The 12,090-nt window shown below is 45.4% G+C and overlaps 1 protein-coding gene across 1 annotated transcript in view; it reads left to right on the top strand.

The window, feature by feature from the left end:
- Nucleotides 1–12,090, top strand: part of SPECC1 (sperm antigen with calponin homology and coiled-coil domains 1) — a 98,066-nt gene that overhangs the window by 58,699 nt on the left and 27,277 nt on the right. The window contains exon 10 of the mRNA XM_023764858.1: nt 2,453–2,555. Coding sequence (XP_023620626.1) covers nt 2,453–2,555 — 103 coding nt within the window. The remainder of the gene's footprint in view (nt 1–2,452; nt 2,556–12,090) is intronic.

Here is a 12,090-nt window from a genome sequence, read left to right as displayed (position 1 = left end):
TCACAGTCTAGAATCATCCCATTACTCCTTTTAAATCATTTAAAATATCTTTATTAAATATTGGATGGATACAAAATAATAAAATATGTGTAAGGTATAAGGAATATCAACCCGATGGAGAGCAACCTGGACACCGCCTTCCAGGCTAAGGAAAAGGAAATGAACACTTTTGAACTTCCCGTCAGCCCTGCCATGTGCAGCACCTCCTGCCCCTTCCTCGCCCTCCTCCGAGGTCACCACCATTCTGAACTTTGTGTGTGTTTCTTTACAGTTTCTCCATGTATTTTGTGTACCCAGACAATACAAATAGTATATCAATTAAATTGCATATTTAAAATTTATTTATTTAATCCTCACCTGAGGGTATTTATATTATTGATTTTTAGAAAAAGAGGACGAGAGAGAGAGAGAGAGAGAGAGAGAGACCAATGTTGAGAGAAACCAATGTGAGAGTTTTGCCTCCCATACTAGCCCCAAGCGGGCATCAAATCCAAAATCTAGGTATGTACCCTGACCAGGAATCAAACCCATACCCTTTTGGTGTCTGGGATGATGTTCCAACCAACTGAGCCACATGGCCAGGGCATATTTGCAACTTTGGAAATATAAAAACATTGTTGGAGTTTCTTAATTCAAAATGTTCCTGCTATTCATTCAAGTTATTACATACATCTGTAATTCATTGGTTTTTTTATTGCTATATAGTATTCTATTATGTAAATATCCACAGTTTATCCATTTTCCTGATGATGTACATTGGTTTTTTCCAGTGTTTGCTATTATAAGAAGTGCTGCTGTTGTTACCAGAGATTGGACTTCAGTTCAGGAACCTCGGTACTTGAGTTCTGGCTAAGAAAGAATTCAGAGCCAAGACTCAAACTGTAAGAGGAAGTTTATTTAGACAATCACAGAGGCAGAATAAGTGAGCTGTAGAAGGGGCAGGAAACAAGTTACAGAGGCAAACGAAGGGCCCTTGGAGCTCAAGGAGGAGAGAGGCAAGGAAACCAGTGGGGAAAGGCAGGGTGTGCTCCCTAGAGAGGGCCTTGCTGGTCCTCCATCCTAAGGGCTTTCAGGGGAAGTCCCAGGGGAGGATCTCAATAAATATTTGTCACCTTTCCAGGTGTGCTCTTTCAGGGTCATGGTCTCCACTGATGGGTTGGCACCAGGGCAGGGGGTCATTTGTCATTGTAGCTGGTCCTAAGGTCAGTTGCTTGTCTGGTTTTTGCTGCTTTTCTGGGCCTGGAGCAGAAACACAACTGATGTTATCCCTAGAGGTTAACGCTTAAGGGATTGGTCATGCAAGGGCCCACACGGAGTTGCATGAAGCCACTTTTTGGCCTCTTGTTCCTCCTCCAAGGGGGTCTACGCATGATTAGTGACATGCCACGGGAGGAACGGTCAGGGGAGGGTCCGAGCTGCATGACCAGGGATATGCTGGGGAGGAAAGTCACTTGGGGGCGAGGTCCTTGTTTTCCCAGTTTTGCCTTTGCTAGGCACGGGGGCCTTGCTGCCCTGGAGACCTTCTGTACCTGGCCCATCGTCCTTGCTCTCCTCGTGCCTGTCTAACTGCCCACCACACTGCTGTGAACATCTTGTGCCGTGATGATGCACACGCCAAGGGCTAAATCCTGCTGCTCTCACGTTGTCGCTGCTACAGTTGACACTTCAGAGATGCCCTGCCCTCCATCCCTGCTCTCCTACACGCGGTGCCGGGAAATCGCGGGCAGTTCCAGTGGGATGGGAATATAATCCCCCTTCCCTGGCTTCCTCATGGAAGAAACCGTGTGACCTTAAGTCCCTTTTAGTATTTGGGAATTTTAGGTAGCATAAAATTACCGTAGATGTTTATAGAAAAATCGAGGATGGGCACTTGAGCCCTTGCTCCTGGAAAATCACTTCCTGTGTCTAAATGGGGGCTCGGAGTTGAGTGACTGCACCAAGAACGGAGGAGCAGGAGTGTCACCTGTGGAGTTTGAAAGCCCCCTTTTGAGTAATTGTTACAGACTTTGCCTTCATCTCCATTCCCAGCATCTCCCCCACAAGCAGCCAATCCAGTGTTTTTAAATGCCCTTCTAACCTACCTTTTAGATGACATGCAGATGTAAGTGGGGCCCTACCCCATGAGTTTTTCTATAGGTATCTTTAATTAAAATGATACTGTACTTAAGTAAATAAATAAAAGGCTAGATGGCTAGAGCAGCAGATGAACTTAAAATTTGTTTAAAAACCTATTTATAGACTTCTAATAGTCAAGAAAGACAATCTAATTTTTCTTTCATACCCTGAGACATAAAAATGTATTACTAATGTGACTGATTTGGTTGTTTTTCTTTGGAGTTTACTGGAATGACCTAGACTCCTGCCTTTCTAATATGATTACTTATTTCTTACATCGTTGAGGGCTCTAAAAATCAACACCTTCTCTTTACTGTGCGCTCCTCTCTCTAACCAGTGTGGAAAGAAGAGACCCTCTGGCTGCGCTGGCCCGGGAGTACGGCGGCTCGAAGCGCAATGCTCTGCTGAAATGGTGCCAGAAGAAGACAGAAGGCTACGCGGTAAGGGGTGCCCACCTGCTTCCCAGCAGCCCTGGCACTAGCCGTCCAAGCCAGTGTGTGTTCTGTGTGTTCCTGTGCTTGTCTAGGCCAGTGTGCGTGGTGGTGCCATCCGTCAGGGCTGCCAGTGTTGCTGTTGTGCACGGCCCAGAGGTTTCCAGACGGAGGCCGGTGGGGTGGGAGCCAATCTGCACTCCAGCCACCTTGCCGCGTCCTGAAGTGCAGAACTGCGTGTCCTGTGGAAGGGCTCCTCCTCTTTGCTCAGAGGAGAGGTAACCTCCCCAGCAGCACCCAGCAGGCCGCTTCCACCTAAGGCACAGCTTTCGCGGAATCATCTTCCCAAAAGGGACCCTTTTCCTAATTCCCATCGAGGTCCCACCTAGCTGAGCCCTCAGCATTTCTCTGCTACTTGAAGAGTTGTTTGCATTTAGTTTAGGAATTTCAGTTTACCAGGACAGTGTTTTCTGTGAAAGTTAGAGAAGGAAGTAATATTGGATGTAATGTAAGCTTTTTCATCAGGAACCTTCATACACAAAGATAAAGTGCATCAGCACAGTTTCATGAACAGCCTCACTCACATGCAGAAATCCAGCACCGCCCGTCCCCAGCCCCTCCCGACGCCGGCCATAGCTGTCCCCTGGTTGTCTCCCTCGGAGCTTCTACAAAAGTGCGCACCCCTATGTGCTAATTTAGTTTTTCCTGCATTTGAACTTTATAAAGTGAAATTTTAAACTGTAATATTGCACCTGCCATTTTGGGAGGATTTTGTATTTTAATGATCAGATGATCAAAATGAGATTTCTGCTCCACCATTGGTGGGGGTGTGCATGAATGCCGCCTTTGGGGAGGGAAATATGTGTCAGGAATCTCAAAAATGAGTATGCCCTTTAGCTCAGGAATTGTGTTTCAAGAAAGTAACTGTGAATGCCTATGAAGATAGAATTTTGAACAAGTTGATTATAGTTTTATTTATTTAAAGTTATTTTTAAAGAACTGGAAATAATACAGATTTCTAAGAATAAGGGAATCAAGCTTAAAAATCTCGCTTTGTGCAAATACATTTAAAGGAACTAGAAAAAAGTGTGCCCATTATATTGAGTCAATAGTTAGATTCTAAAGCAATATATTATGCTTCCAATTCGGTAAAAATAATTTATCCAAATGTTATATTAACATTAACAGCGGTTATCACTGGATGAGTACTTAAATTTTATTCATGCTTTCCTGTGAATTTTTCATTTTCTGCAATGAACATGTAAGTTTTTAACAGAAAGAAATATTTTTTAATATATTTTATTGATTTTTTACAGAGAGGAAGGGAGAGGGATAGAGAGTTAGAAACATCGATGAGAGAGAAACATCGATCAGCTGCCTCCTGCACACTCCCTACTGGGGATATGCCCGCAACCAAGGTACATGCCCTTGACCGGAACCGAACCTGGGACCCTTGTGTCTGCAGGCTGACGCTCTATCCACTGAGCCAAACCAGTTAGGGCAGAAAGAAATATTTTAATTGCAACTTTTTAAAGGAAAGAAGCCAGATATAAAAGGCTACATATTATATGGTTTCCTTTATATGAAATGTCCAGTGTGGGCAAAGTAGATTAGAGGCTGAGGGAGGGAGGCCAGGAAGTGACTGGGCACAGGGTTTCTTTAGGGGTGATATAAATGTTCTGGAATTAGTGATGTTGGTTGTATGACCTGTGACTGTACTAAACGCTACTGAATTGTACATTTTAAAAGGGTAAACTCACCTGGCTGGCATGGCTATGAACCAGGAGGTCACGGTTTGATTCCCGGTCATGACACATGCCCGGGTTGTAGGCTCAATCCCCAGTGTGGGGCGTGCAGGAGTCAGCCAATCAATGATTCTCTCTCATCGTTGTTGTTTCTATCTCTCTCCCTCTCCTTTCCTCTGTGAAAACCAATAAAAATATATTTTTAAAAAATGATTTAAAAATATATAAATAATAGGGTAAACTTTATGCTATGTGAAATATCTTAATAAACCTGTTATTAATTTTTTTATAGGGCAATTAAAAGAGCTTGTGTAGGGGGATCTGAGAGATGGATAAGGGTAGAGGGGGTGGAAACTGCTATTTAAATTATAAATCTCATCAAACTGTAACTTTAGACGTACCTGTGTATTACTTTGTATAATAAAAAAGAATTGAAGTAAAACAAAATGAGAGAGATGCAGGTATTATATGTTGGTTTTTATTTGGTAGGTGGGATCCATAGGTATTCACTTCATTGTTATGATTCAGAGCCCAAATATATTCTTTGTATCAAATGTTATATAATGACATATAATTTGGGGGCAAAAGTCTGAAGGAAATGGCCATAAAAGTGTATTATAATCAACTAGAAGCCCGATGCATGAAATTTTGTGCACTGGGGGGCGGGGGTGGGGCCCTCAGCCCGGCCTGCACCCCTCAGCCAGGACCCCTCAGGGATGTCCAACTGCCAGGACCCCTCACTCCTTACCACCCACTTGCAGTGGAGGCAGGAGAGGCTCCCGGAACTGCCGCTGGGCTCACCAGCCGTGAGCCCAGCTTCTGGCTGAGCAGCGCTCCCCATGTGGGAGCGCACTGACCACCAGGGGGCAGCTCCTGCGTTGAGCATCTGCCCCCTAGTGGTCAGTGTGCATCATAGTGTGACCGGTCGTTCTGCAGTTCGGTCGAGGCAGTGCTAAGGATGTCTGACTGCCAGCTTAGGCCCGCCTAAGCCATCAGTTGGACATCCTCTGAGGGCTCCTGGACTATGAGAGGGCACAGGCTGGGCTTAGGGGGACCCCCCCCCCCCCCGCCAGTGCACGAATTTCGTGCACCGGGCCTCTAGTACAGGATAATTAAACCAGATCTTTCAGAGGAAACTTTGAAAGTGGAAGAGCAAGGCACCTTAAGGCATCACAGTGTGCAGAACGGGCTTGGGAGCCTGCAGGGTAGGCCTGTCCACCTCTCTGCCGGCCACTTCACAGCCATGTGGCAAGTCAATTTTTATAACAGCATCTTTTTAATTAAAATATAAACATAAATGACTGATAAAACTTTTTCAGAAAAAGTGACACTTTCCCAAATAATGTCCTTACCCTGATTTGCATATACTGTAACTCAGAATTTTTTCACTTTGGCCTGGCCCATCTTTTTAAAGCCTGTAAAAATGAACGTTTTATATCTTTGGAGCTCTGCCATTTGAGGTAATGAAATAGAGGAATGTGGGTGTGGTTCTGGTACACTGGATTTAAGTCCTGCAACCACACATTTCATAAATGAGCTTGATTGGAGCACAGTCACCTGGTCGCTCACTCATTGCCTGTAGCTGCTGTTATATTGCAACTGTACGGGAGTGTAAAACTATAACCTTTAAAACCAAAACGCTCCTCTACCTGGGCCTGTACAGAAGTTGGCTGGCCCCTCCCTTAGATAAATATGTACACAGTATCTCCTGTTTTTCACATCACATTTGGTCCTTGCATCTCCGATTGTAAGAAGCAAGTGTTCAGATAGCAAGAGACTTAAAAATTTATCTAAATCCGTTCGGTTTCTGTTGCAAGAAATGGTCTAGGAGGGGATAGCACTCACAAAGGCATAAGTAAGTTATCTTTGAACCTGCTTTTAGCCAATTAGCTAGGAGCTACATATTCTTCCCTGTTAGAGAAAAAAGCAGCCTTTGTATTCTTCAAAGCAAATCTTATTTTGCATCTGGAAAGAGCACCCATGTAGCTGGCCAAGTTCTGTTTTTCTGTCTCCGAGTTCCCACAGGCGAGCACTCGCACATGCGCGTCCAATGGCAAGCGGCCTGCGCAGTGCAGGCCATTTGGGGCTCTAGTTGTTTTCTTTCTGGAGACAGGCCCCTTGAGAGCTACATGCACAATTCAAAGAATGTAAAATGCTTGGTTTAATTTATTGTCATGAAAGTGGTTCTCTTTCTGACCTCATCATAAAGAGAGATTCTCAGTAGCGTGAATGTCATTATTGGCCTCACTCTGCTGAGGCCCTTTTTCACCCACTGTCTCAGCTTCTGCAGCTGCTTATGACACACAGTGATTTGTGTAGACATTTTATTTTTTTAAATATTTTTATTGATTTCAGAGAGGAAGGGAGCGGGAGAGAGAGATAGAAACATCAATGATGAGAGAGAATCATTGATTGGCTTCCTCCTGCAGGCCCCACACTGGGGATCCCGCCCACAACCCGGGCTTGTGCCCTGACCAGGAATCAAACCGTGACCTCCTGGTTCATAAGTCAACGCTCAACCACTGAGCCACGCCGGCCGGGCTGTGTAGACATTTTAAATGGCACTAGGTATTGTCGTATGTCCTAAGGCAAGTAGAGTTTATTTAGAAAGTGAAGATGAAAGGCTTTATTTCGAAAGCTGTGGTGGACGTACAATCAGCTCTTGGCAATCCATAAATCCACTCAGCTGTATCTCCGAGCCCCATGCTTATGAGCCCCTTTCCCATTCTCCGTTGTATGTGCGTGTATGAAGCTGTGAGGAATAATAAAGGGTGTGGAAATACCAGTGAAGTTGTTACACAGCAGACGGGGTGGGATTCTCCCACCTTCCTCTGTGGTACATGGACAGAGGAGCAGCTCTCACGGGCGTGCACAGCCTGAGCTGACCAGTCCGCCTCTTCCCAAGAGTTTGGAAGGAGAACTGGGAGCATGTGAGACTCAAAGACTAACACAGGCCAAATAAACAAGGTTTAAGTTTATGGGCCGCAAAAAACCAAAAGCTTCAATTTTCATAGAAATGTAGGTTTATTTCAATAGAGGCCTGCTGAATACAAAGGGCTGAAATAAATGAGTCATCATTAACATAAAATAATAGAACATTTTAATAAAAATTAATATTTTTTTTGAACATTAACTTACCAGACACTGAATAACTGCACAAATTAATAAGCGTAACGCAAATAAACCTATTTTTCTTGTTCTCCGAAAATGAAATATTTCCTGTTGCGCACACCAAACAAGTCAGTCCATGACTAATGACGTGGCCATCAGCTGCTAAAATATTTGCTGCTAGTATTAGTGGAGAGAAATGGTGCACCAGCACATAAGGTGTGTAAGGGGAATGAATGCAACATGATTATAGTAATCAGTCATTAGCGAACGTTGTAGTTCGTTTTTTTAATAACTAGAGGCCTGGTACATGAAATTTGTGCATGGGTAGGGTCCCTAGGACTGGCCAGCGATCAGGGCCGGTCAGGGCCTTCCAGCTGCTGGCCAGGGCCTTCCTTCATTCCGCGCTGCCCCCTGGTGGTCAGCGCACGTCATAGCGAGTGATCAAACTCCTGGTCAAACTCCCAAGGTGACAATTTGCATATTAGGCTTTTTTATATATAGATTATGTATAACTGGATATTGTAAAAATTAAGTTATGAAATTTTTATTAAAATGTTTCTTACATACCATTATGTTGGCCATGGGCCGCGAGTTTGACATGCTTGGTCTAGAACACAGGACTCAGAGGCTGTTGGCAGCTTGTTTCTCTGCAGGAGAGTGAGTGACAGGCCTGAGATGGCTGTCCTCACAGAGGCTGTTTTCAGCGTCGGCCTTGATTGGCATCTACTAACGGGTCTTAGGAGGGTTTCCACCACTCCCAGCACGATGAGAGCGGCACACTGGGCCTGACTGGGTGGCACAGTGCGTGGTTTACGCAGAGCACCAGTCTCACCGGAGGCAGTCTCTCCAGCTCGGCTGCCCTTGGGCTGGTGCTCGGCTGGTGCTGGGATGTCCCTTTATGCCTCTGTCTCTCGCTGTCTTTGATCCTGTGTCCCATGTCCTATTCTTTCCTTTCTTGTTTTGGTTCCTCCAGTATCTTCCTGAGAAAGGACTCATGGAAGATAAAAGTTTATGACTTTGCATCTTTATTTACCCTGACACTTGATGGACTCATTGGATAAAATGTTTTAGGCCATAAAGTACTTTCCTTTATAATTTTGTAGGCATTGCCCCATTGCCTTTTAGTTTCCAGTGTGGCCGCAACAACAGAATCATCCCAGTCCTTTGTGTGTAATGTGTAGTCTCCAGGGGCTTGCAGGCGACCCTGGCTGGTCCGTCCCCAGGGCTTGCAGGCGACACCGGCTGGTCCGTCCCCAGGGCTTGCAAGCGACACCGGCTGGTCCGTCCCCAGGGCTTGCAGGTGACCCTGGCTGGTCCACATTCTAAAACTCCAGGGGGGTGTGCTAACTCATGACTTAGTTTTCTTAAATGATTTTGTTGGTGATTTCTACTGTTTTCTTTCCGGAACTCCTCCTAGCCTGGTCCTCTAATTATATCTCTTTTCAACTTTTTTCCATTTCTTTGTTTTGCAGTTTTGTTTGAGACACTTCCTTAACTTCATCTTCCCAAATCTATTAAATGTTTTATTTCTGCCATCGTGTTCTTGTATCATTTTAATTTTTAAATCTTTAATTGTGGTAAAATAAGCATAACAAAATTTACCATCTTAACCATTTTTAAGTGTACAATGCACCAGTTCTAAGGATACTCACATTATTTTGCAACAATCTCTGGAACTTTCTCCTCTTGCAAAACTGAAACGCTGAACCCATTAAGCAACAACTCCCCGTCTCTTGACAAACCGCCATTCTACTTTCTCTTTCTATGAATTTGACTACTTTAGGCACCTCATATATATGGAATCATACAGTATTTGTCCTTTTGTGACTTGCTTATTTCACTGAACATAATGCCCTCAAGGTTCATCCATGTCATAGCACATGTCAAAATCTTTTTTTAATCCTCACTGAGGATATGGTTTTGATTTTTAGAGAGAAAGAGGAAGGGGGAGAGAGAGTGCACAAGAGAGGGCGGGGGGGGGAGAGGTTAGAGAGATACATAGATTGGTTGCCTCCCAGGTGCACTCCAGCAGTATCGAACCCACAGCCTAGCTTTAGCCCTGACCAGGAATCAAGCTTTTTGGTGTACAGGATGACACTCCAATCAACTGAGCCAATCTGCCAACTTTACCTGGAAGTCTCAGAATTTGTTAGACCTTAAACGTATTAACTCTCAGCCCTGACCGGGTGGAGTGTCATCCCGCACACCAAAAGGTAGCAGGTTCAATTCCCGGTCAGGGCACATACCATTGCAGGTTTGATCCCAAGTTGGGGTGCATATGGGAAGCAACCAATCAATGTTTCTCTCTCACATCAATGTTTCTCTCTCTCTCTCTCTCTCTCTCTCTCTCTCTCTCTCTCTCTCCCCCCCCCCTTTCTTTCTAAAAAAGAAAACAACAACAACAACAACAAAAAATACCAATAAGAAACATAGCCTTGCCCTAGCCAGTTAGGCTCGGTGGATACAGCACCGTTCTGCGGACTGAAGGGTCCCAGGTTTGATTCCGGTCAAGGGCACATGCCTGGGTTTGATCCCCAGTGTGGGACTTGCAGAAAGCAGCCAATCAATGATTCTCTCTCATCATTGATGTTTCTATCTCTCCCTTTCTCTTCCTCTCTGAAATCAATAAAAAAAAAATATTTAAAAAAACACACATATCCTTGAGTGAGGATTTAAATATATATGTACAAATACATACATATACATATACATATACATATACATATACATATACATTAGGGGCCCATTGCACCTTGAAAGGAACTGTGGGCCGCGAGGCTGGGGTGAGCATAGGGCGGGGCTCGGCCCATCCTCCATGCCCCCACCAGCCCCTCCCACCATGGCTCCAGTGCCCTGTCTGCTGGCAGCCCTGTTCCCACTGCTGCCACTCCCACGTGCTGGTGGTGCCGGCCCCACTCACACCCATTGACGGCGTGGAGCGATTGGGGCCGGTGCCAGCAGCGGGTGCGAGTGAGGCTGGTGCTGTCAGTGGGTGCGAATGGCGGCAGCTGCCCCGATCACCCCTCAGGAGCAGGGGGAGGTGGAGAAGCCCTCAGGGGCGATCGGGGCTGGCAGCTGCAGCTCACACCCATTGACAGCGCTGAGCGATCAGGACCGGCTCCAGCGCTGGCTGTGGGTGCCAGCGCCGGGCAGGACCATGGCGCACAGGAGCAAAGAATTTTCAGTAACCACCAGGTGCTCTCCCCGATGACAGCCACCAGCCTTGGTCTGGCACCCCACTCACCTGCTCCACTATCCTGCCCCTGCCAACACCCGCCATGTTCCGCGCGCACCCCCTGGTGGTCAGCACACGTCATAGTGACTGGTTGTTCAGTTGTTCCGCCGTTCAGTCCATTTGTATATTAGCCTTTTTAAAAATATATATATCTTTATTGATTCAGAGAGGAAGGGAGAGGGAGAGAAATACAGAAATATCAATGATGAGAGAAAATCATTGATCGGCTGTTTCCTGCATGTCTTCCACTGGGGATTGAGCCCACAACCCAGGCATGTGCCCCTGACTGGAATCGAACCCAGGACCCTTCAGTGCTCAGGCCATCACTCTATCCACTGAGCCAAACCAGCTAGGACATATTAGCCTTTTATTATATAGAATATATAGATATACATATATTTTTTAATCCAGAAATAGGACAGTCGTATCAGATTACTTTTGGCATTTGTTGAGCAATCCATAAGGTGTTTTCTCTTTTAACCCATTTACGAACTATGTATGTATTACATTATATGTTAATTTCCTCGTTGAGGAACCATTCTTAGATTCCTGGGGGCAGAATTCCAACTTAGTCGTCGTACCTGCCATCTAGTATGGCATATTATTCCTGGGGGAATCTCTGCTAGTAATAAAGGGACTTGGCTTTTGCTTGGTTTAGGTGTGAATAAAGTTTTGTGTTAATAAGACCTGATTTTTTTGGTTATAATGTTAGCAAGCAAAAAAAAACCCTAACCAAACAAGCCCTATCACGTGGACATAGCAAAAAAAGTTCAGTCGTGTTTGCCGCCTTCTCCAGCACGCCTGGGGGATCGGCTCTCTGCCCGGAGGTTCCTGTCACTCTCTGGGGCACAAGACAAATGGCAGCCTGGACTTTCCTGAAATTTTGCTGGGGAGAAGTTGGGGAACCTCTCATTTAGAAGTTTCTATTTTGCCTGGCCAGTGTTGCTCAATGGTTGAGCATTGACCCGTGAACCAGGAGGTCACAGTTCGATTCCCAGTCAGGGCACATGCCCAGGTTGTGGGCTTGATCCCCAGTGGGGGGCATGCAGGAGGCAGCCGATCCATGATTCTCTCTCATCATTGATGTTTCTATCTCTTTCTCTTCCTGTCTGAAATCAACAAAAACATATTTTTAAAAAATGGAAGTTTCAATTTTCCTGTTACCTAGAAGTGAAGGCTTACATTTTCCTTGAACCGCATGCCCTTTGTATGGATAAGTCTTTGCAAGGACCTCCTAGTTACACGGAGGGAAAGCGGGTCCCACTGGGTGTCCCGGGACCCAGCATGAATGACCCAGAGCGGCCGGCGGTGTCGGTGAGGCCCACTGGGCCCGAGGGGGGACTTCAGTGTGTGGCCAGCTGACCCATTGACATCCGAGTGAGGTGCATTGAAGTCTCTTCCTTTGATTGTGTTTTTTGTCAAAACATTTCATTTCTAAGAGTTTTTGCTCTAG

This window comes from Myotis lucifugus, unplaced genomic scaffold (assembly GCF_000147115.1).
Source record: "Myotis lucifugus unplaced genomic scaffold, Myoluc2.0 scaffold_355, whole genome shotgun sequence".
NCBI classification, from domain to species: domain Eukaryota; kingdom Metazoa; phylum Chordata; class Mammalia; order Chiroptera; family Vespertilionidae; genus Myotis; species Myotis lucifugus.
This window is presented reverse-complemented; position numbering and strand designations above follow the sequence as displayed.